The sequence below is a fragment of the Oncorhynchus gorbuscha genome, linkage group LG07 (genome assembly GCF_021184085.1).
Source record: "Oncorhynchus gorbuscha isolate QuinsamMale2020 ecotype Even-year linkage group LG07, OgorEven_v1.0, whole genome shotgun sequence".
NCBI lineage: Eukaryota > Metazoa > Chordata > Actinopteri > Salmoniformes > Salmonidae > Oncorhynchus > Oncorhynchus gorbuscha.
In genome coordinates, this window is record NC_060179.1 from 15,290,441 (window position 1) to 15,316,119 (window position 25,679).

General features: G+C 45.0%; 1 protein-coding gene across 1 annotated transcript in view; it reads right to left on the minus strand.

Moving 5' to 3' along the window:
• Positions 1–25,679, minus strand: part of LOC124039520 (ribosomal protein S6 kinase alpha-3-like) — a 91,313-nt gene that overhangs the window by 23,651 nt on the left and 41,983 nt on the right. The window contains exons 3-4 of the mRNA XM_046355583.1: positions 3,054–3,170; positions 2,124–2,205 (exon numbers count right to left, since the gene is read on the minus strand). Coding sequence (XP_046211539.1) covers positions 2,124–2,205; positions 3,054–3,170 — 199 coding nt within the window. The remainder of the gene's footprint in view (positions 1–2,123; positions 2,206–3,053; positions 3,171–25,679) is intronic.

Consider the following 25,679-nt stretch of genomic DNA (forward strand, 5'->3'; position numbering starts at 1 on the left):
CTTTCCCCCTTCCTCTATCTATCTTTCTCCCTTTCCCCCTTCCTCTATCTATCTCTCTCCCTTTCCCCCTTCCTCTATCTATCTCTCTCCCTTTCCCCTTCCTCTATCTATCTTTCTCCCTTTCCCCCTTCCTCTATCTATCTATCTCTCCCTTTCCCCCTTCCTCTATCTATCTATCTATCTCTCTCCCTTTCCCCTTCCTCTATCTATCTATCTCTCTCCCTTTCCCCTTCCTCTATCTATCTATCTCTCTCCCTTTCCCCCTTCCTCTATCTATCTTTCTCTCTCCCTTTCCCCCTTCCTCTATCTATCTATCTCTCTCTCCTTTCCCCCTTCCTCTATCTATCTTTCTCTCTCCCTTTCCCCCTTCCTCTATCTATCTCTCTCCCTTTCCCCCTTCCTCTATCTATCTCTCTCCCTTTCCCCTTCCTCTATCTATCTATCTATCTATCTATCTATCTATCTATCTATCTATCTATCTCTCTCTCTCTCTCTCTCTCTCTCTCTCTCTCTCTCTCTCTCTCTCTCTCTCTCTCTCCCCCTTCCTCTATCTATCTATCTGTCCGTCCGCCCGCCCCCCCGCCCGCCCGCCTGCCCGCCCGCCCGTCCGTCCATCCATCTATCCTATCTATCTATCTATCTATCTATCTATCTATCTATCTATCTATCTATCTATCTATCTATCTATCTATCTATCTATCTCCCTTTCCCCCTTCCTCTATCTATCTTTCTCTCTCCCTTTCCCCCTTCCTCTATCTATCTCTCTCCCTTTCCCCCTTCCTCTATCTATCTCTCTCCCTTTCCCCCTTCCTCTATCTATCTTTCTCTCTGCCTTTCCCTCTCCCTCTATCTATCTATCTATCTATCTATCTATCTATCTATCTATCTATCTATCTATCTATCTATCTATCTATCTATCTATCTATCTATCTATCTATCTATCTATCTATCTATCTATCTATCTATCTATCTCCCTTTCCCCTTCCTCTATCTATCTTTCTCTCTCCCTTTCCCCTTCCTCTATCTATCTCTCTCCCTTTCCCCCTTCCTCTATCTCTCTCCCTTTCCCCCTTCCTCTATCTATCTCTCTCCCTTTCCCCCTTCCTCTATCTATCTTTCTCTCTGCCTTTCCCTCTCCCTCTCTCTCTTTCTTGGCATGAAAGTGGCTCCCAGATGGCAATGGATGAGTAATTGAATAAAGGAGGGAAATAAATATAAAATCAACAAGAGAGGAGGAGGAGGAGGAGTGGCGAGAGAGAGAGAGAGAAAAATAAAAAGAGAGAAAGAGAGAAAAATAAAAAGGAGAGAGAGAGAAAAAGAAAGAGAGAGAGAGTAAGAAATGAGAGACAAGAGAAGAGAGAGAAAGAGTGAGAGAAAGAGAGAGAGAGAGAGAGAGAGAGAGAGAGAGAGAGAGAGAGAGAGAGAGAGAGAGAGAGAAATAAAAAGAGAAAGAGAGAGAAAGAGAGAGAGAGAGAGAGAAAAAGAGAGAGAGAGAGTAAGAAATGAGAGACAAGAGAAAGAGAGAAAGAGTGAGAGAGAGAGAGAGAGAGAGAGAGAGAGAGAGAGAAGAGAAAAAAATAAAAAGAGAGAAAGAGAGAAAAAGAAAAAGAGAGAGAGAGAGAGAAAAAGAAAGAGAGAGAGAGAAGAAATGAGAGACAAGAGAGAGAGAGAGAGAGAGAGAGAGAGAGAGAGAGAGAGAGAGAGAGAGAGAGAGAGAGAGAGAGAGAGAGAGAGAGAGAGCAGAATCCCTCCACTGTCGGTGAATATGAGGTGTGTGGCCAGCAGATGGTGATGGTAGTCTCTCTGATATAAAGTAGTCTGTTGGTGTGTTCCATTTCCAACAAACAGGGCTATTACATTGCTTCCCAATGGGGGGGGGGGGGTAGAGGTTCATGGCCAAGGGGATTTAACCACAGCACTTTTGGGGAGGCGCTGCAGCCCTCAGCTTCAAATGAGTGATGGAACTTTCCACTACTTCAACGCCCAACCCTGTAGAGAGCAGCGGCTTGCCATTCTAACGTGAGGCCCTGATAGTATGTCACACTGACATGATTCCAGGAGAGAAAAATGTACTTCTGCTCTGAAATCACCTCCCCTCTACCTCCCTCTCCATCCCTCATTACCTTTCAGTGTGGCTTTCTTCAGAACCTTCATGGCATAGAGCTGTCCTGCATCTGGACCTGTAGCCTTCATGACCAGGAACACCTACACACACACATCACACATCACACATCACACATCACACACACACGCACACACACACACACACACACACACACACACATCACACACACACACATCACACATCACACGCACACACACACACACACACACACACATCACACATCACACACACACGCACACGCACACACACACACACACACACACACACACACACACACACACACACACACACACATCACACACGCACACGCACACACACACACACACACACACACACACACACACACATCACACATCACACACACACACACACACACACACACACACACACACACACACACACACACACACACACACACACACACACACACACACACATCACACATCACACATCACACATCACACACACATCACACACATCACACATCACACGCACACGCACACGCACACGCACACACACACACACACACACATCACACATCACACATCACACATCACACATCACACACACACGCACACACACACGCACACGCACACGCACACGCACACAAGAATAAATGTTGGGGAAAAAGGTGAAAGATGAACGACAAACATGAAAACGCACACACACACAATCGTTCATTCAAAAAAGATGACACGGTGTGAAGGGCCCTAACCGTGTGGTTGCTATAGCAACTCTCTGTCATAAGGATAAGTAATAGAAACATCAGTGGAATCAAACACACGCACACACACACACACACACACACACACACACACACACACACACACACACACACACACACACACACACACACACACACACACACACACACACACACACACACACACACACACACACACACACACACACACACACACACACACACCTTTCCGAAGGAGCCTTGTCCTAGGACCTTGCGGAGCTCGAACTGTCGAGGGTCACCCTTCTCTGACCCCTCCTTGGTATGGTTGGTGATGTTGATTTCATTGACACTCTCGTCCTCCTGTTGGACAGACACACATACAGTTGAAGTCAGAATTTACATAGAGTCATTGGAGCCATTAAAACTTGTTTTTCAACCACTCCACAAATTTCTTGTTAACAAACTGTAGTTTTGGCAAGACGGTTAGGACATCTACTTTGTACATGACGCAAGTCATTTTTCCAAGTATTGTTTACAGACAGATTATTTCACTTCTAAGTCACTGTATCACAATTCCAGTGGGTCAGAACTTTACATACACTAAATTGACTGTGCCTTTAAACAGCTTGGACAATTCCAGAAAATGATGTCATGGCTTTAGATGTTTCTGATAGGCTAATTGACATCATTTGAGTCAATTGGAGGTGTACCTGTGGATGTATTTCAAGGCCAACCTTCAAACTCAGTGCCTCTTTGCTTGATATCATGGGAAAATCAAAAGAAATCAGCCAAGACCTCAGAATAAAAATTGTAGACCTCCACAAATCTGGTTCATCCTTGGGAGAAATTTACAAACGCCTGAAGGTACCATGTTCATCTGTACAAACAATAGTACGCAAGTATAAACACCATGGAACCACACAGCCGTCATACCGCTCAGGAAGGAGACGCGTTCTGTCTCCTAGAGATGAATGTACTTTGGTGCAAAAAGTGCAAATTAATCCCAGAACAACAGCAAAGGACCTTTTGAAGATGCTGGAGGAACCAGGTACAAAAGTATCTATATCCACAGTAAAACAAGTAAAACAAGTCCTATATCGACATACCTGAGATGTCGCTCAGCAAGGAAGAAGCCACTACTCCAAAACCGTCATTAAAAAGCCAGACTACGGTTTGCAACTTATTGTGGGAAGCATGTTGAAGGTTACCCGAAACATTTGACCTAAATTAAACAATTTAAAGGCAATGCTACCAAATACTAATTGAGTGTATGTAAACTTCTGACCCACTGGGAATGTGATGAAAGAAATAAAAGCTAAAATAATTCATTCTGTCTACTATTATTCTGACATTTCATTTTCTAAAAATAAAGTGGTGATCCTAACTGACCTAAAACAGGGACTTTTTACTAGGATTAAATGTCAGGAATTGTTAAACTGAGTTTAAATGTATTTGGCTAAGGTGTATGTAAACGTCTGACTTCAACTGTACATTTCTACACACACAACACACTCCAAACACAACTTAGACACACAGTAAGCCAACGATGGACAGCTAGCCTTGCAGTTGCCATGGTGCCATCCCTAATCCTTCTGCTACCTCAGAGTAACCAATGACTTCACACTGCGTTGTGTGTGCGTGTGCATGCGTGTGCATGTGTACATTTTTCCCTGTCTCTCTTCTGCCTCCCCCATCACTCATTCTAGATCAGCTTCATGTATCTCTGAAAAGCGAGAGAGAGAGAGACACACCAACAGTGGTCACTATCCACCCCATCCCTCTACTGCCCCCACCTCCACAACCACCTCAATTCCCCTGCCCCCTCCTGTTTCACAGCTCATGTCATCAACGCCCAAATATGGAATTTCACACCTCTGTATGCAAATTTGTCCACATCTCCAGATGTCACTAACAGGAGCTCATATACAGCTTTATAACCATCATATGCAATGTTCCCTCAAATTATTTTCGGGCGGCTGAGCAAACTTGAACGTTGTGAAAATTCTATGCAACTTCCAGTGCATATTTAGTGTGAACAGAGGCTGTACCCTCTTTAAGTTCCAGTTGTAACAGTGGCCATGTAGGCAGGCTACTGTGTCTATTTTATCATTATGTAGGGCTACCAAAGTGGCCTACCTTCAAAAACAATGGATAAAATACATCCAATGAAATGTTAACATGGAAATAGCTGTTCTATCATTCAGCTTACAGTAGCAGCCAATGTGTGGTGTTCAATGTAGGCCTACATTCCATGAGACCTTTGAAAAGAAACATGCAGGGCTTGACATTATGTAACGATTTTCTTCTTCCTCTGACGAGGAGTATGTAATATCGGACCAATGTGCAGCGTAGTAAGTGTCCATAATATATTTATTAAACTGAACACAGAATACAAAAGAACAAGAGAAATAAATGAAAAACCGAAACAGTTTTGTATGGTAAAACACAGACACAGAAAACAACTACCCACCACCCATAGTGGGAAAACAGGCTGCCTAAGTATGGTTCTCAACCAGAGACAAGAATGACAGATGTCTCTGATTGGGAACCATACCAGGCCAAAACCAGAAATACAAAACCTAGAATACAAAACATAGAATTCCCACCCCAACTCACGGCCTGATCAAACTAAAACAGAGACATAAAAAAGGAACTAAGGTCAGGAAGTGACACATTAACCTGTTTATCCAGTTGTCGTTCAGACAAGGAGGTGACTGAAAATGTTGTAGTGTTGTTTGATGCAAGAAATCACTTTACAAAATAAAATGCATTATTATCCCCATACCATTATTACAGAAAATCAGATAAATTATGCTTCTCTCTGCCTATTGTCTCCTTAGCTTATTCAAGCCTGTCTTAAAATACAACACTGCCACTAAGTTTTTTTTAAAAGCTCTTTACCTGACTCCTTTTCAAAGTTGCCTATAAATGTACATGTTTTGTGCTCTTGTAGGAAGCAATCACTCCTCTATTGCTGACTACAGATGATCTATAACTGGGCTAATAACTCACTAACTAGCAAAGCATATGAACATATATGCACAAATATGCACATGTAGTTCTCGCTTTGATCTCAAAACAAGTGCATCTACTCACAACCACTCATGTTGTAAACACAGTCCAGTACAAAGTAAATGGTACAGATCCATATAGGCAATGGTCTATTTGCATGTAGGCCTACTGCAGCTCTGATTGTTCCTACAATCACCGGTCTATGTAGAGTACGGGCTGAGTAGTGTGTTCTGCCTACAACAAAAGCTCTTGCATAGTTTGTTTTGGTATATTGCATTAAAAGTGCATAATATTGCGTTGATTCGATCACAATTGCCACAGTAGAGGGAAACGTTGATAGTGTTAACAGGGAAAACTCTAGAACAGTGGTCACCAACCTTTTCTGATACTGAGGCAGACTGATGGTCCGCCTCTCAACATCCCTCCGCTCTCCCTTTCCTCCACTGACACTGACCAAAAAGGGACACCGTGTTTCATCTGATGGTCGGTCTCAGCGGAGAGAGAGAGCAGCAGACTGATGGTCCGCCTCTCAACATCCCTCCGCTCTCCCTTTCCTCCACTGACACTGACCAAAAAGGGACACCGTCTTTCAGCTGATGGTCGGTCTCAGTGGAGAGAGAGAGCAGCAGACTGATGGTCCGCCTCTCAACATCACTCCGCTCTCCCTTTCCTCCACTGACACTGACCATAAAGGGACACCGTCTTTCAGCTGATGGTCGGTCTCAGCGGAGAGAGAGAGCAGCAGACTGAGGGTCGCCTCTCAACGTCCCTCCGCTCTCCCTTTCCTCCACTGACACTGACCACAAAGGGACACCGTGTTTCAGCTGATGGTCCGCCTCTCAACATCACTCCGCTCTCCCTTTCCTCCACTGACACTGACCACAAAGGGACACCGTGTTTCAGCTGATGGTCCGCCTCTCAACATCACTCCGCTCTCCCTTTCCTCCACTGACACTGACCATAAAGGGACACCGTGTTTCAGCTGATGGTCCGCCTCTCAACATCACTCCGCTCTCCCTTTCCTCCACTGACACTGACCATAAAGGGACACCGTGTTTCAGCTGATGGTCCGCCTCTCAACATCACTCCGCTCTCCCTTTCCTCCACTGACACTGACCATAAAGGGACACCGTGTTTCAGCTGATGGTCCGCCTCTCAACATCACTCCGCTCTCCCTTTCCTCCACTGACTCTGACCATAAAGGGACACCGTGTTTCAGCTGATGGTCCGCCTCTCAACATCACTCCGCTCTCCCTTTCCTCCACTGACACTGACCATAAAGGGACACCGTGTTTCAGCTGATGGTCCGCCTCTCAACATCCCTCTGCTCTCCCTTTCCTCCACTGACTCTGACCATAAAGGGACACCGTGTTTCAGCTGATGGTCCGCCTCTCAACATCCCTCCGCTCTCCCTTTCCTCCACTGACTCTGACCATAAAGGGACACCGTGTTTCAGCTGATGGTCCGCCTCTCAACATCCCTCTGCTCTCCCTTTCCTCCACTGACTCTGACCATAAAGGGACACCGTGTTTCAGCTGATGGTCCGCCTCTCAACATCACTCCGCTCTCCCTTTCCTCCACTGACTCTGACCATCATTGCTCTCCCTTTCCTCCACTGACTCTGACCATAAAGGGACACCGTGTTTCAGCTGATGGTCCGCCTCTCAACATCACTCCGCTCTCCCTTTCCTCCACTGACTCTGACCATAAAGGGACACCGTGTTTCAGCTGATGGTCCGCCTCTCAACATCACTCCGCTCTCCCTTTCCTCCACTGACTCTGACCATAAAGGGACACCGTGTTTCAGCTGATGGTCCGCCTCTCAACATCACTCCGCTCTCCATTTACATTACATTTAAGTCATTTAGCAGACGCTCTTATCCAGAGCGACTTACAAATTCCTCCACTGACTCTGACCATAAAGGGACACCGTGTTTCAGCTGATGGTCCGCCTCTCAACATCACTCCGCTCTCCCTTTCCTCCACTGACACTGACCATAAAGGGACACCGTGTTTCAGCTGATGGTCCGCCTCTCAACATCACTCCGCTCTCCCTTTCCTCCACTGACTCTGACCATAAAGGGACACCGTGTTTCAGCTGATGGTCCGCCTCTCAACATCACTCCGCTCTCCCTTTCCTCCACTGACTCTGACCATAAAGGGACACCGTGTTTCAGCTGATGGCCAAAATGGAGTCGCACCGTATTATTTCTGCCTCAAGCACAAATTAATGTTGTTACTCTGATGAACAGAAAAAGTGAAATATTCTTCGGTATTAAGAAAGACCCAAGCTACAAATAATAACAAGAAGACAAGCCTATAGAGACACTTTCCTGCTCATTCATTGTTGCTGCAGTGCTTGTTGTAGCGCTGAGTGGAAATAGGAAGAAGGCACATTTTATGGTTGAGGAAAGTGTTGAATACAAAGTGTTGACAGAGTAAGAACTGAAACATGAACTCATAAAAACAGCAGCTCTTTGCTGTATTCGTTGACAGTCTCTCTAGTCATGTTTTTAAATGTTTTGAAATCTCACAGTATCAACTTGCTGTAGCTTTCTTTTATGCCTGCTACATTACTGCTGACACGGTTGTCTGAGCCATCCGATCGACCAATGGTATGACTAAAGTGCGCTTGATTTGCTCTCTGGGCCGGGAAGGCAGAGGATTCTACCTTCGGACACATGAGATGATTCAAATTGGCAACAGTTCGGCTACCCGGCGCAAAGGGCACCTGAATCGGGTGTACCTACTGTCAACAGCCCGAGATTAATCCAAAAAACACCTGCACCAGTTGGTGACCACTGCTCTGAAAAGTTCAGTCTGGGGGATGCACCAACACAGCTTAGAGGGAACATTGCTCATATGAACACATATATGGGAACTCCTTCAAGACTGTTGGAAAAGCATTCCAGGTGAAGATTGCTGAGAGAATGCCAAGAGTGTGCAAAGCTGTCATCAAGGAAAAGGGTGGCTATTTACAAAAATCTCAAATGCAAGCTAGAGCATAGGGCAAAGCAGTGGAGTAGTGTACCCTGCGCAGCCTGACATTTATCACACATAGGGGATGTATCAGGAAATATCCTATGCAGTTTAGTTTTGGAATAGTGTAATACCTTGAATTGTATGAGACAATGTCTGGAATTAATGGAGCATGTGTGGATATACTCCAAGCTCTCTTCCCAGTGTGCCACCCAAATGTCAGTCCCTAGTTCTTCCTCCCATTTTGCCTTAATGGCATCTGTAGAAGGTGTGATAACAGATTGAAAAGCATCATATAGACACGATATCAGTTTGTCTTGAGGTGGGGCATATTTTTACACAGTCGTCAAACATGGAAGGTTTAGCATTCCCAAATGTTGAGAGGTGTTTTCTAACGTAGTCTCTAATTTGTAGGTATCTGAAAAAATTACTTCTGGGATGATTATAAGTTTCCCTCAGCAACTCAAAGGAAGCAAAGGTCCCTTCTATGTATAAATCCCCTATGGTACTGATCCCCAACTCTCCCCATCACTCAAAGGTGTTATCAAGGTTAGAAGGGGCAAAGGAGGGATTCCTGGCAACAGGGAGCATGAATGACATTGGTCTGAGCTCAAAGTGGACATTAATTTGCTTCCAGATTCGGACTGTGCTATGTATAATAGGATTGTTACAATAAAGTGACATCTCCAGATTGACAGGCGACAGAATCACAGCCCCAATAGAGAAGGGGTGACACTCCTCACGCTCCATACTAAGCCAGCTGGATGACGGAAGTGTGTCATCCAGCAGAAACGTAACAACGCGGAGGTTAGCGGCCCAGTAATAAAATATAACATTTGGGAGAGACAATCCTCCTTCCATCTAGGATTTACAGAGGTGTTTTTTTACCTATCCTGTGTGTTTTATCCCAGATGAAAGGATTGATAATTGAGTCCAGTTGTTTATGAAAGGATTTAGGTATGAATACTGGGATGTTCTGGTGTTGGTAGAGCAGTTGTGGGAGGAAGACCATTTTAATGGCATTAATTCTTCAGAGCAGAGAAATTGGGAGAGTTCTCCAAAATAGTATGTTTGCCTTGAGTTTTTGCAACAGAGAGGGGAAATTCTCCTTAAATAGTAAGGAGTATTGTTTGGTAACTACAATTCCTAGGTAGGTACATTTTTCTGAAGATAACTGGGAGATGTTCTAGCCAGGGGGTGTTTTGCGACCGTATGAGCATTAATTCACTCTTGTTCTAATTGATTCTGTTTCCCGAGAAGGTACCAAACAAATTGATCACGTCAAGAATAGCTGCAATACTAGCCTGGTGTTCTGTTACATAGAGGAGGATGTCATCTGCGTATAGGGAAATCTTATTTAGAGTATCTTTAGTATTATAGCCATGTATTGCTGCATGAGATCTAATCGCCTAAGCGAGAGGTTAGATAATTAGGGCGAAGAGCATAGGCGACAGCGCACAACCCTGCCTTGTCCCTCTGTAAAGGTTAAATCGGGACAACAATGATTGGTTAGTGAGTATTCTGGCACAGGGGTTCCTATATAAAAGCTGGATCCAATTTATAAACCCATCTCCAATATTACATTTCTGTAGGACCACTCAACTTGGTCGAAGGCCTTTTCAGTGTCAAGAGATATGACGGCAAGGTCCACGTTGGGTAACCTCTGAAAATACATAATGTTGAAGAGGCGCCTGAGATTGAAGAATGAGTTTCTGTTAGGGATAAAGCTGGGCTGGTCCAATTTGTCAATTAAAGTGCTAAGCCTGTTAGCCAGAGTTTTTGCTAAAATCTTTTGGTCTGTATTAAGGAGAGATATTGGTCTGTATGACCCTACCTCTTCTGGATATTTACCCTTCTTATGTATAACTGCAATGAACGCTTCATCCAAAGTAGAAGGGAGAGCTCCATCCTCATTGGCCTGAATCAACATTTTGTGCAGATAGGGAGAGAGCATGTTGCTGAATGTTTTATAGAATTCACCAGGGTATCCATCTGGGCCTGGGGTCTTGCCACTCTTTAGAGATTTAATTGTTTCTCGAATTTCTTCAAGAGATATTTCCTTATTCAGGAAGATAGAATCTTCCTGGTTCAGGGCAGGAAGATTACAGTCCTCAAATTTGTTTCGCATAATTAAGGGGTTAGGATCCGCTTTAGATGTATATAGAGTCTCATAAAACTGACGGAATCTGTCATTGATGTCTTTGGGGGACGAGAGTAATTCCCCAGATGCAGATTTAACGTTGTGAATCATTCGGTCACTCACATTTTTTCAAATAGTCTGGCGAGTAATTTGTGTGGTTTGTCACCAAACTCAAAATATTTTTGCTTGGCATAGAGAAAAGATTTAGCAATTTTAGCTGAGAGAATCTGATTATATTCAAATTTTAAAGAGGTAATTTTTTTATGTTTCTCCATAGATGGATGGCTAGCATTCTACGTATCCAGTAAGTGTATTTGTACCTCCAGTTCTTCCAGTTTTGCCTACTCCTGACAGCCTGAAAGGAGATGATACAGCTTCTCAGATAAGCCTTCAGTGTTTCCCACAATAATGCTGGGGAGGTCTCTGTGTTGTCGTTGGTATCAAAGAAAAATTTAATTTGGTCTTTAAGATGTTCACAGAATGTTGGTTCTGTGAGGAGCTGAGGATTCAACCTCCAGACCCTCTCGTTTGGTACGATGTCACCCAATCTCAGGGAGAAGGTGAGTGGACTGTGGTCCGAGATTATAATATCATGATACCTCACATTACAGGTATAGGGGAGTAGTCTAGCATCCAACAAAAAGTAGTCAATTTGAGTGTAAACCTTGTGAACATGAGAGTAAAAGGAGTATTCCCTACCCGTAGGGTTAGCGATCCTCCATATATCAAATAAGTTCTAATTGTTTATGTGGGTATTCAAGAATTCGCTTGAATAGGAGGTAGGGGTTCGCCAGGTAGAGAATCTATCCAAATATTGGTCTAGCACACAGTTAAGGTCCCCTCCAATGACCAGGTTAGTATGGGAGATATCTGGAATCAGGGCAAGGAATCTTTTGAAAAAAGAGGGGTTGTCAATGTTTGGCCCGTAGATATTTAGTAGAGTCACTGAAGTAGTGTGGATTTCTCCTATTACGATCACATGTAGAATGTAGAATTCCTCTGGAATTCCTCTGGTACGGAATTCCTTTCCGTACCAGAATCGCTGTCTCTCTCATTTGGGCAGAGAAGTTGGAGTGATACACTTGCCCCACCCACCTACACTTATGTCTGCTATGAGAGTTATTTTTCAGGTGGGTTTCTTGCAAAAATATCATATCAGATGAGAGTGCTTTCAAGTGGGCTTGGACCTTGCCTCTCTTAATTGGTTCATTTAAACCCTTGACATTCCAGGAAGTTAATGTAAGCCCCGCCCTCCTCTCGTTTGTAGTTCCTATGGTGGCCTGCATAACATGTAACTCGATAAAAAGGTAAGAAAGCGCACCAAACCATCACGATCAGCATATGTAGCACCTACACCCGAGCAGTATCCAACCCACCCTCCCTCCCCTGCAAGCACCTTTACTTCCCACCCTGTTCCCCAACACTTACCCCCCCCATCAACCCACATTTAACAGGCATGCACAAATAGGAGAGAAAAACAATTAAAAATAATAAACACATTGTCTGGCCGATGCCAAAAAAGCACGGCGTGACCTCGAACAAGAGGTAAAACAAAAATAAAATCCCAACTATACTTTCATCTCTCACTATCCTAGAACTTCTACGAACATATGAACTGAGGAGACTCCCACAAATAAAGTGTTCAATTAGCATCTAATAAACCTAAACATAATAAGTTGCAACTTAAACATATTGCGCACTTAAGCTTCATCCTGGGTCAATCCCAGAGATAAGCAAGATATAGCCTCACATGATTATATTGCTAAGCAATGCCGGTCTAAACATAAACCATCCGCAACCGACATAGATAGCAGTACCTTTACATACTGTGGGTCAGGAGATCGGAACAAGGATTTTGCTAAATGAAACGTACCCCCCAATAAATAAATAAATATTTTAAATTTTTTAAAAAATATATAGGTGTTTTTTAAACAGGTAACGAGTTAAAAAGGTGCAATTAATACAGGTAATGAGTGGAGAACAAGAGGGCTTCTTAAAGAAAAACTAACAGGTCTGAAAGAGCCGGAATTCATACTGGTTGGTAGGTGATCAAATACTTAAGTCATGCAATAAAATGCAAATTAATTACTTAAAATTCATACAATGTGATTTTCTGGATTTTTGTTTGGATTCCGTCTCTCACAGTTGAAGTGTACCTATAATAAAAATTACAAACCTCTACATGCTTTGTAAGTAGGAAAACCTGCAAAAATCGGCAGTGTATCAAATAGTTGTTCTCCCCACTGTATATAGAAATATATTTTTTATTTTTAAGAATAAATTAAATTAAATATTGTATATGTATATATATACAGTGGGGGAAAAAAATGTCAGCCACCAATTGTGCAAGTTCTCCCACTTAACTTCTTAAGGTATAGGGGGCAGCATTTTCACTTTTGGATAAATAGTGTGCCCAATTTCAACTTCCTTCTACTCATGCCAGGAATATAAAATATGCATATTATTAGTATATGTGGATAGAAAACACTCCGACGTTTCTAAAACTGTTTGAATCATGTCTGTGAGTATAACAGAACTTATGTACCATGCAAAGCCCCGAGGACTAACCGTTCAGAATTTGTTTTTTTGGTCTCTGTCTGTTCTCATTGGCAAATGATATTTCTTATTAACCTGTTTTCAGTTCCTACCGCTTTCACTGGATGTCACCAGTCTTTGGAATTTGGTTGAGGTTATTCATTTGTGCAATGAAGAAGTAGGCTATCTAGGAACTGGGTAACACTGTTGAGAGTGCGCAAGACATGAAAAGTAGCATGGTTTGTTGTCTTCCTGTATTGAACACAGATAGATCCGTCTACAATTTGATCGATTATTCACGTTTAAAAATACGTTTAAAAATAAGTTGTGTTACAACGCGTCAAATAAATTGAGGATTGTAAAATAAATAACGAAACAAAAATGGGGGAATCTAAGTATATCCATCCAAAAGTGTCAATGATCAAACCTGGAAGGCCTCCCAAATACGCATCGCTCTGAACACAGCCGGGATGAAAGTGAACTTAACGTTAAATGAGAGCTCTGACCGCCATCCATTTGTCTGCTCAGCGTCTTACATGTTCGGTAGCCCTTGTTGAGCCCGTTTAATACGGTTTCACCCGTATAGTATGGATTCGAGTCCATGAGCAGACCCTAACACACAATGACAAGGCACTCTAACCGGTACACGGGATTGACGTATATTCCAGGATAAACTTCTCTGCGTCCAACACCGAGGGGAGCCAAATCTTCTCACCGGAAGGCGGGGTAATTCTTAGTCTTGCAGGGAAGAGCAAGGCTGGGCGAAGATGGAGTTTGTAGAGTTTGGTCATGACATCCCTGTAGCCGGCGTGGTGCTTTGCCACATCGGGCGCATAATCCTCATAGACACAGAATGGGTGCCCTTTATGTGACAGGTTGCCCCTCAATCGAGCTTCATGCAGGATAAGATCCTTGGTCTTGAAACTGTGACAACAGATGACTACTGGGTCCAGGCACTGGGGCAAGGGAGCGATGTGTACGGTCCAGCTGGGGATCCGAAGCCAAAGCATCCGATCCCATTGCATCCTTCAATAGCTTGGCGAAGAAGTCATTGGGGCGAGAGCCCGCCTCCACCCCCTCTGCCAGACCAACAACGCGAAGGTTATTACGTCTGGATCGGGCCCTCCAGGTCGACCACTTTCACAGAAAGCCTCTGCACACTATCCTGCAATGACGTGCATAGCTTCTCTAACTCGTCGATCCTACCAGCGTTGAATTCAGAAGCTTTCTCAAGGTCCACAATACTCTGGCCATGCGAAGCGACCGTTCGAATGATTCTCTCGATTTTGGTGTCCAGTTCAGCAATAGTGGCCTTAAGATCCTCAGCTATAGCAACACGTAGCTCCCCCAAACGTGTAAAGAAAAACAAGCATCTGCCCCTGATTCGAAAGATTGCAAGTTTGAATCCAGCTATATACATTTTTGTTTTAAGCCTATCCCAAACCATAACCCCTACCGTAACCATTTAGATCTAATGCCTAACCGTAACCATTTAGAGCTAATGCCTAACCGTAACCATTTAGAGCTAATGCCTAACCGTAACCATTTAGAGCTAATGCCTAACGTAACCATTTAGTGCTAATGCCTAACCGTAACCATTTAGAGCTAATGCCTAACCGTAACCATTTAGAGCTAATGCCTAACCGTAACCATTTAGAGCTAATGCCTAACCGTAACCATTTAGATCTAATGCTTAACGTAACCATTTAGTGCTAATGCCTAACCGTAACCATTTAGAGTTAATGCCTGAATTGAACTTAAACACTTTGAAAATTTGACATTTAAGAAACATGGATGAATGTCTAACTCTGAAGTGAGAGCTGGTAGGAAGTTTCAGTTGGAAATACTGAGGTCTGGACACACATACAGTTGAAGTCTGAAGTTTTGATACACTTAGGTTGAAGTCATTAAAACTCGTTATTCAACAACTCCACAAATTTCTTGTTAACAAACTATATTTTTGGCAAGTCGATTAGGACATCTACTTTGTGCATGACACAAGTCATTTTTCCAACTATTGTTTACAGACAGATTATTTCACTTATAATTCACTGTATCACAATTCCAGTGGGTCAGAAGTTTACATACACTAAGTTGACTGTGCCTTTAAACAGCTTGGAAGATTACAGAAAATTATGTCTTGGCTTTAGAAGCTTCTGATCGGCTAATTGACATAATTTGAGTCAATTGGAGGTGTACCTGTGGATGTATTTCAAGGCCTACCATCAAACTCAGTGCCTCATTGCTTGACATCATGGGAAAAATCAAAAGAAATCAGCCAAGACCTCAGAAAAAAAATTATAGATCTCCACAAATCTGGTTCATCCTTGGGAGGAATTTCCAAACACCTGAAGGTACCACGTTCATTTGTACAATCAATAGTGCGCAAGTAGAAACACCATGGGACCACGCAGCCGTCATACTGCTCAGGAAGGAGACGCGTTCTGTCTCCTGGAGATTAATGTACTTTGGTGCGAAAAGTGAAATCAATGCCAGAACAGCAGAAAATGACTTTTTGAAGATGCTGGAAGAAACAGATACAAAAGTATCTATATCCACAGTAAAACAAGCCCTATATCGACATAACCTGAAAGGCCGCTCAGCAAGGAAGAAGCCACTACTCTTCAGCTGCAGGACAAAGATCCTATTTTTTGGAAAAATGTCCTCTGGTCTGATGAAACATAAATAGAACTGTTTGGCTGAAATGACCATCATTATGTTTGGAGGAAAAAAGACATCTCAAGACATCTGTCAGGAAGTTAAAGCTTGGTCACAAATGGGTCTTCCAAATGGACAATAACCCCAAGCATACTTCCAAAGTTGAGGCAAAATGGCTTAAGGACAACAAAGTCAAGGCATTGGAGTAGCCATCACAAAGCCCTGACCTCAATCCTATAGAAAATTTGTGGGCAGAACTGAAAATGCGTGGGTCAGGAGGAATGGGCCAAAATTCATCCAACTTATTGTGGGAAGTTTGTGGAAAGCTACCCGAAACATTTGACTCAAGTTACCAAATACTAATTGAGTGTATGTAAACTTCTGACCCACTGGGAATGGGATCCACTGGGAATGGGATGAAAGAAATAAAAGCTGAAATAAATCATTTTCTCTACTATTACTCTGACATTTCATATTCTTAAAATAAAGTGGTGATCCTAACTGAATTTTTTACCAAGATTAAAATGTCAGGATGTAACAATTTCCGTTGGTGGAAGGAGAGGAGGACTAAAGTGCAGCGTGGTACGTGTCCATAATACTTTTAATCCAGAATGACCCAGAACAAAAACAACAAAACCATAACCGAACAGTTCTGACAGGTGCAACAAACACTAACCAGAAAATAATCACCCAACTCAAAATGGGACAACAGGCTGCCTAAGTATGGCTCCCAATCAGAGACAACGATAGACAGCTGCCTCTGATTGAGAACCATACACATAGAAAAAGAAAACCTAGACCTACAACATAGAATACCCACCCACATCACACCCTGACCAAACTAAAAAAAGAAACATACAAAACAATCTACGGTCAGGGCGTGACAATATGTCTATGTCCTGGGAACTGGGCATGACACAGGAATTGTGAAAAACTGAGTTTAAATGTATTTGGCTAAGGTGTATGTAAACTTCAGACTTCAACTGTAGGTGTTGAGATATTTCAGCCTGTTTGAACCATGAGGTATTTCTGTGTGTGTGTGTGTGTGTGTGTGTGTGTGTGTGTGTGTGTGTGTGTGTGTGTGTGTGTGTGTGTGTGTGTGTGTGTGTGTGTGTGTGTGTGTGTGTGTGTGTGTGTGTGTGTGTGCGTGCGTGCGTGTGTGTGTGAATCACACCACAGATGGAGGATCAGAGATGATGCTCATATAGCACTTCTTAATCACATGATTAAAACTGTACAACACCTGCACACACACACACACACACACACACACACACACACACACACACACACACACACACACACACACACACACACACACACACACACACACACACACACACACACACACACACACACACACACACACACACACACATCACCTATTTTCTTAAACAACCACACCATTCGTGTTCCATGCCACCACAAATAGTGCGTACGACGTGCATGAGCGCGCGCATGTGTGTCATTAAACTAAAGAGGGAGTTGTATTCCAACCCTCCCAGATCACTAGAACTCAATCCCACTGTAGCTGCGTGGGCCAATTCATTTAATGACGTCAATTAAACTAATGAAGGGTACAGATCTAATCAAGAGTCATTGTAATGAGCAACATATAAATCGGAGAGAAAAAACTACAGAGAAAAGAACAGCATCACACAAGAGAATAATGTTAGCTGGAATGTTCTCTATCTTCCATGGAATTATCTTTCAGAATTATTATTTTAATTCTGAAATAAACACAGACAAACACCCGAGGCAAGTTTAAGTCCACATCAGCTCAAGGACAGACAGCAGTAACCCGACACACACACTCCAGCATAGCGTTTCTATACACACACAGTTCTGTACTCACAGCTCCCTGGGTGTCGGAACACACACATAGTTCTGTAATCACAGTCCCCTGGGGGTCGGAACACACACACAGTTCCATACTCACAGCCCCCTTGGGGTCGGAACACACACACAGTTCCATACTCACAGCCCCCTGGGGGTCGGAACACACACACAGTTCCGTACTCACAGCCCCCTGGGGGTCGGAACACACGCACAGTTCCGTACTCACAGCCCCCTGGGGGTCGGAACACACGCACAGTTCCGTACTCACAGGCCCCTGGGGATCGGAACACACGCACAGTTCCGTACTCACATCCCCCTGGGGATCGGAACACACAAACAGTTCCGTACTCACAGCCCCCTGGGGATCGGAACACACACACAGTTCTGTACTCACAGCCCCCTGGGGAACGGAACACACACACAGTTCTGTACTCACAGCCCCCTGGGGATCAGAACACACACACAGTTCTGTACTCACAGCCCCCTGGGGATCGGAACACACACACAGTTCCGTACTCACAGCCCCCTGGGGGTCGGAACACACACACAGTTCTGTACTCACAGCCCCCTGGGGATCGGAACACACGCACAGTTCTGTACTCACAGCCCCCTGGGGATCGGAACACACGCACAGTTCTGTACTCACAGCCCCCTGGGGATCGGAACACACGCACAGTTCTGTACTCACAGCCCCCTGGGATCGGAACACACACACACTTCTGTACTCACAGCCCCCTGGGGGTCGGAACACACGCACAGTTCTGTACTCACAGCCCCCTGGGGGCCGGAACACACGCACAGTTCTGTACTCACAGCCCCCTGGGGGCCGGAACACACGCACAGTTCTGTACTCGCAGACCCCTGGGGGTTGGAACAAACACACAGTTCTGTACTCACAGCCCCCTGGGGGTCGGAACATCCCCATCCTGCCCTAGTAAACAGGCCCCGGGGTCAGAACACACACACAGTTCTGTACTCACAGTCCACTGGGGGCCGGAACACACGCACAGTTCTGTACTCACAGCCCCCTGGGGGTCGGAACACACACACAGTTCCGTACTCACAGCCCCCTGGGGATCGGAACACACGCACAGTTCCGTACTCACAGCCCCCTGGGATCGGAACACACACACACTTCTGTACTCACAGCCCCCTGGGGGTCGGAACACACGCACAGTTCTGTACTCACAGCCCCCTGGGGGTTGGAACACACACACAGTTCTGTACTCACAGCCCCCTGGGGGTCGGAACATCCCCATCCTGCCCTAGTAAACAGGCCCCGGTCCCGCTCCTTCCCGGTAGAGTTTCCGGTGCAGTCCCTGGTAAGATCTCCGGTAAAATTTTGGATCAGTAGACAGCCTAGAGCCTTGAGTGTGGTCCTTAGTCCTCTAGTTAAAACACCAAGAGACACACACACTGCTTTGGCCTCAGTCATACCTAACCACACACTGTCCTCTGGATAGCTACGCACCGGATGTGTGTGAGAGAGGCAGAGTGAGTGAAAGTTTAAGAGCATGTTGGAGTGTGTGTGAGGGGAGGTGTGTGTTTGTGACCCAGTCAGGGGGAACACAAGATATCCAAACTGGGATCCCCCTGAACCCCCCCCCCCTCCTTAAACCCCTCCTTAACCTCCTACCCTTAATTTCCATCATGTGATCTGGAGATCCACACACACACGCACTGGGAAAAATGCACACAAACATGCACACACACACACACACACACACACACACACACACACACACACACACACACACACACACACACACACACACACACACACACACACACACACACACACACACACACACACACACACACACACACACACACACACGCACAAAGAAGCGTGTCTCAGGATATGAAAGCGTAGCTGGGATTACAGGCAGCTGTTGTGCGAGGCCTATCACCTTCCCCATGAGCGCAACCTCACTAATTGTCCCCACACAACAAGAACAATGAGTCCTGAGGTTCTTCTGGGAGGACAGACCTCTACTAGTTCTAAACCACACTTTTCTTTACTTGAACAGTGACATTAAGATCAGTAAAGATAGTACAGTCACTATTCTAGTGAATACAGTATGTAGAAGAATGGACTGATAAACACAGCACTACAACCACCCATACGTAGAATGTATGCACACATGACTGTAAGTCGCTTTGGATAAAAGCGTCTGCTAAATGGCATATATTATTATTATTATAACAGTGCTATGGTATTATTAGTGCTGGAGCTGGTCTGTGTGTGTTAAGCCTCTGTGTGTGTGTGTGTGTGTGTGTGTGTGTGTGTGTGTGTGTGTGTGTGTGTGTGTGTGTGTGTGTGTGTGTGTGTGTGTGTGTCTGCGTGTGTCTGCGTGTGTCTGCGTGTGAAAGTGTATTAGGCTCTAAGTCTCTGTGTGACGGTGGCGTCGATGGATTGCGAGAGAGGAATTCCAGGCAATCTGTGTCCCTAAGCCACTTATGCAACCTAATTAAGAGTGTACATACAAGAGAGTCCACAGAGGGCTGATCGAGGCGCATACTTGGGTTTTGTCAGGTTAGCAGCATATAACACATCCACTAGAGCTTAGGTCACCGTCTCAGATAACACACACACACACACAGACAGAGAAACACACACACACACACACACACACACACACACACACACACACACACACACACACACACACACACACACACACACACACACACACACACACACACACACACACACACACACACACACACCACACACACACACACACACAGAGAAACACACACACACACACACACACACACACACACACACACACACACACACACACACACACACACACACACACACACACACACACACACACACACACACACAGAGAAACACACACACACACACACAGAGAAACACACACAGAGAAACACACACACACACACACACACAGACACACACACACACACACAGAGAAACACACACACACACACACACACACACACACACACACACACACACACACACACACACACACACACACACACACACACACACACACACACACACACACACACACACACACACAGAGAGAAACACACACACACACACACACACACACACACACACACACACACACACACACACACACACACACACACACACACACACACACACACACACACACACACACACACACACACACACACACACACACAGAGAAACACACACACACACACACACACACACACACACACACACACACACACACACACACACACACACACACACACACACACACACACACACACACACACACACACACACACACACACACACACACACACACAGACAGACAGAGAAACACACACACACACAGACATGTCCATGAGGCACTCTACAGACCAGCCAGGTCACCCATAATACAAGTCAGTCCATGTCTGAGGACGTCTGGATATGACGTAGAAACAGACCACTAAGGGCAACAGTGAGCGCTGTTACCTTCAAGTAGGTTTCGCCAGGGTGTTGTGGACGGGGATGGTGGATTGGTTTAAGCATCTGCCTCAAGCGTCTGCCTCTGAATCCAAATGTTGCAGGTTCGAATCCAGTGATAGAAAGTTGTTTTTGATATTTTAGTTTTAAGCCTATCCCAAACCTTAACCATTCAGAGTTCACGTTTAAACTTAAAACTTAACCTTAAACACTTCTAAATTTGACTCTTGGAACAACTTCGAAATTTGACGTTTGGGAAACATGAATAAACGTCTAATTCTGACGTGACACTGTGAGAGCTGGTAGCTACGGACAGTGATAGATTAACTAACAACCAATCCGAAGTGCAGAGAGGGAGAGGGTGAGAAAGAGATATATTATCACGTATTGAGGAGGAGGGGCAGAGATTGGACAGGACTGCATAATTTATTCAGGAACTGAATATATCATAACTTGGATTCCATCTCTGTCTGCTCGGCCCCATTCCAGAGAGAGATAGAGAGAAGAGGGGGAACCCCACAGTCTGTCTGTACACTAGTTCTATTCTACTTAGTCTTATCAGTCTGATCTCTCTCTCTTTCTTTTTCTCTGCCTCTCTTTCTCTCTCTGCCTCTCTCTGTCTTTCTCTCTCTCTTTCTCTCTCTGCCTCTCTCTTTCTTTCTCTCTCTGCCTCTCTCTGTCTTTCTCTCTCTCTTTCTCTCTCTGCCTCTCTCTTTCTTTCTCTCTCTGCCTCTCTCTTTCTTTCTCTCTCTGCCTCTCTCTGTCTTTCTCTCTTTCTTTCTCTCTCTGCCTCTCTCTGTCTTTCTCTCTCTCTTTCTCTCTCTGCCTCTCTCTTTCTTTCTCTCTCTGCCTCTCTCTTTCTTTCTCTCTCTGCCTCTCTCTGTCTTTCTCTCTCTCTTTCTCGCTCTGCCTCTCTCTTTCTTTCTCTCTCTGCCTCTCTCTGTCTTTCTCTCTCTCTTTCTCTCTCTGCCTCTCTCTTTCTTTCTCTCTCTGCCTCTCTCTGTCTTTCTCTCTCTCTTTCTCTCTCTGCCTCTCTCTTTCTTTCTCTCTCTGCCTCTCTCTGTCTTTCTCTCTCTCTTTCTCTCTCTGCCTCTCTCTTTCTTTCTCTCTCTGCCTCTCTCTGTCTTTCTCTCTCTGCCTCTCTCTGTCTTTCTCTCTCTCTTTCTCTCTCTGCCTCTCTCTGTCTTTCTCTCTCTCTTTCTCTCTCTGTCTTTCTCTCTCTCTTTCTCTCTCTGCCTCTCTCTGTCTTTCTCTCTCTCTTTCTCTCTCTGCCTCTCTCTGTCTTTCTCTCTCTTCCTCTCTCTGTCTTTCTCTCTCTGCCTCTCTCTGTCTTTCTCTCTCTGCCTCTCTCTGTCTTTCTCTCTCTGCCTCTCTCTTTCTTTCTCTCTCTGCCTCTCTCTCTCTTTCTTTCTCTGCCTCTCTCTCTCTTTCTCTCTCTGCCTCTCTCTGTCTTTCTCTCTCTCTTTCTCTCTCTGCCTCTCTCTGTCTTTCTCTCTCTGTCTTTCTCTCTCTCTTTCTCTCTCTGCCTCTCTCTGTCTTTCTCTCTCTCTTTCTCTCTCTGCCTCTCTCTGTCTTTCTCTCTCTTCCTCTCTCTGTCTTTCTCTCTCTGCCTCTCTCTGTCTTTCTCTTCTCTCTCTCTGTCTTTCTCTCTCTGCCTCTCTCTTTCTTTCTCTCTCTGCCTCTCTCTCTCTTTCTTTCTCTGCCTCTCTCTCTCTTTCTCTCTCTGCCTCTCTCTCTCTTTCTCTCTCTGCCTCTCTCTTTCTTTCTCTGCCTCTCTCTCTCTTTCTCTCTCTGCCTCTCTCTTTCTTTCTCTCTCTGCCTCTCTCTGTCTTTCTCTCTCTCTTTCTCTCTCTGCCTCTCTCTTTCTTTCTCTCTCTGCCTCTCTCTGTCTTTCTCTCTCTGCCTCTCTCTGTCTTTCTCTCTCTCTTTCTCTCTCTGCCTCTCTCTCTGTCTTTCTCTCTCTCTTTCTCTCTCTGTCTTTCTCTCTCTCTTTCTCTCTCTGCCTCTCTCTGTCTTTCTCTCTCTCTTTCTCTCTCTGCCTCTCTCTGTCTTTTCTCTCTCTTTCTCTCTCTGTCTTTCTCTCTCTGTCTTTCTCTCTGTCTTTCTCTCTCTGCCTCTCTCTGTCTTTCTCTCTCTGCCTCTCTCTTTCTTTCTCTCTCTGCCTCTCTCTCTCTTTCTTTCTCTGCCTCTCTCTCTCTTTCTCTCTCTGCCTCTCTCTGTCTTTCTCTCTCTCTTTCTCTCTCTGCCTCTCTCTGTCTTTCTCTCTCTCTTTCTCTCTCTGTCTTTCTCTCTCTCTTTCTCTCTCTGCCTCTCTCTGTCTTTCTCTCTCTCTTTCTCTCTCTGCCTCTCTCTGTCTTTCTCTCTCTTCCTCTCTCTGTCTTTCTCTCTCTGCCTCTCTCTGTCTTTCTCTCTCTGCCTCTCTCTGTCTTTCTCTCTCTGCCTCTCTCTTTCTTTCTCTCTCTGCCTCTCTCTCTCTTTCTTTCTCTGCCTCTCTCTCTCTTTCTCTCTCTGCCTCTCTCTCTCTTTCTCTCTCTGCCTCTCTCTTTCTTTCTCTGCCTCTCTCTCTCTTTCTCTCTCTGCCTCTCTCTGTCTTTCTCTCTCTGCCTCTCTCTTTCTTTCTCTGCCTCTCCCTCTCTTTCTCTCTCTGCCTCTCTCTCTCTGCCTCTCTCTCTCTTTCTCTCCCTGCCTCTCTCTCTCTTTCTCTCTCTGCCTCTCTCTGTCTTTCTCTCTCTCACTGCCTCTCTCTCTCTGTCTTTCTCTGTCTTTCTCTCTCTTTCTTTTTCTCTGCCTCTCTGTCTTTCTCTTTCTTTCTTTCTCTGCCTCACTCTTTCTCTCTCTGCCTCTCTCTTTCTTTCTCTCTCTGCCTCTCTCTCTCTTTCTTTCTCTGCCTCTCTCTCTCTCTTTCTCTCTCTGCCTCTCTCTGTCTTTCTCTCTCTGCCTCTCTCTGTCTTTCTCTCTCTGCCTCTCTCTGTCTTTCTCTCTCTCTTTCTCTCTCTGCCTCGCTCTGTCTTTCTCTCTCCCTCTGCCTCTCTCTCTGTGTCTTTCTCTGTCTTTCTCTCTCTTTCTTTTTCTCTGCCTCTCTGTCTTTCTCTCTCTTTCACTCTCTGCCTCACTCTGTCTTTCTCTCTCTCTCTGCCTCTCTCTCTGTCTTTCTCTGCCTCTCTGTCTTTCTCTCTCTTTCTCTCCCTGCCTCTCTCTGTCTTTCTCTCTCTTTCTCTCTGCCTCTCTCCGTCTTTCTCTCTCTCTCTGCCTCGCTCTGTCTTTCTCTCTCTGCCTCTCTCTCTCTGCCTCTCTCTCTCTCTTTCTCTCTCTGCCTCTCTTTCTCTCTCTGCCTCTCTTTCTCTCTCTGCCTCTCTCTTTCTTTCTTTCTCTGCCTCTCTCTGTCTTTCTCTCTCTCTTTCTCTCTCTGCCTCGCTCTGTCTTTCTCTCTCTCTCTGCCTCTCTCTCTGTCTTTCTCTGCCTCTCTGTCTTTCTCTCTCTTTCTCTCTCTGCCTCTCTGTCTTTCTCTCTCTGCCTCTCTCTGTCTTTCTCTCTCTTTCTCTCTGCCTCTCTCTGTCTTTCTATCTCTGCCTCTCTCTGTCTTTCTCTCTCTGCCTCTCTCTTTCTCTGCCTCTCTCTCTCTTTCTCTCTCTGCCTCTCTCTCTCTTTCTCTCTCTTTCTCTCTCTCTCTGCCTCTCTCTCTGTCTTTCTCTGCCTCTCTGTCTTTCTCTCTCTTTCTCTCTCTGCCTCGCTCTGTCTTTCTCTCTCTCTCTGCCTCTCTCTCTGTATATCTCTGCCTCTCTGTCTTGCTCTCTCTTTCTCTCTCTGCCTCGCTCTGTCTTTCTCTCTCTGCCTCTCTCTCTCTGTCTCTCTGCCTCTCTCTCTCTTTCTCTCTCTGCCTCTCTTTTTCTCTCTGCCTCTCTCTTTCTTTCTTTCTCTGCCTCTCTCTGTCTTTCTCTCTCTCTTTCTCTCTCTGCCTCGCTCTGTCTTTGTCTCTCTCTCTGCCTCTCTCTCTGTCTTTCTCTGCCTCTCTGTCTTTCTCTCTCTGCCTCTCTCTGTCTTTCTCTCTCTTTCTCTCTGCCTCTCTCTGTCTTTCTCTCTCTGCCTCTCTCTGTCTTTCTCTCTCTCTCTTTCTTTCTCTGCCTCTCTCTCTCTTTCTCTCTTTCTCTCTCTGCCTCTCTCTCTCTTTCTCTCTCTGCCTCTCTCTCTCTTTCTCTCTCTGCCTCTCTCTTTCTTTCTCTCTCTTTCTCTCTCTGCCTCTCTCTTT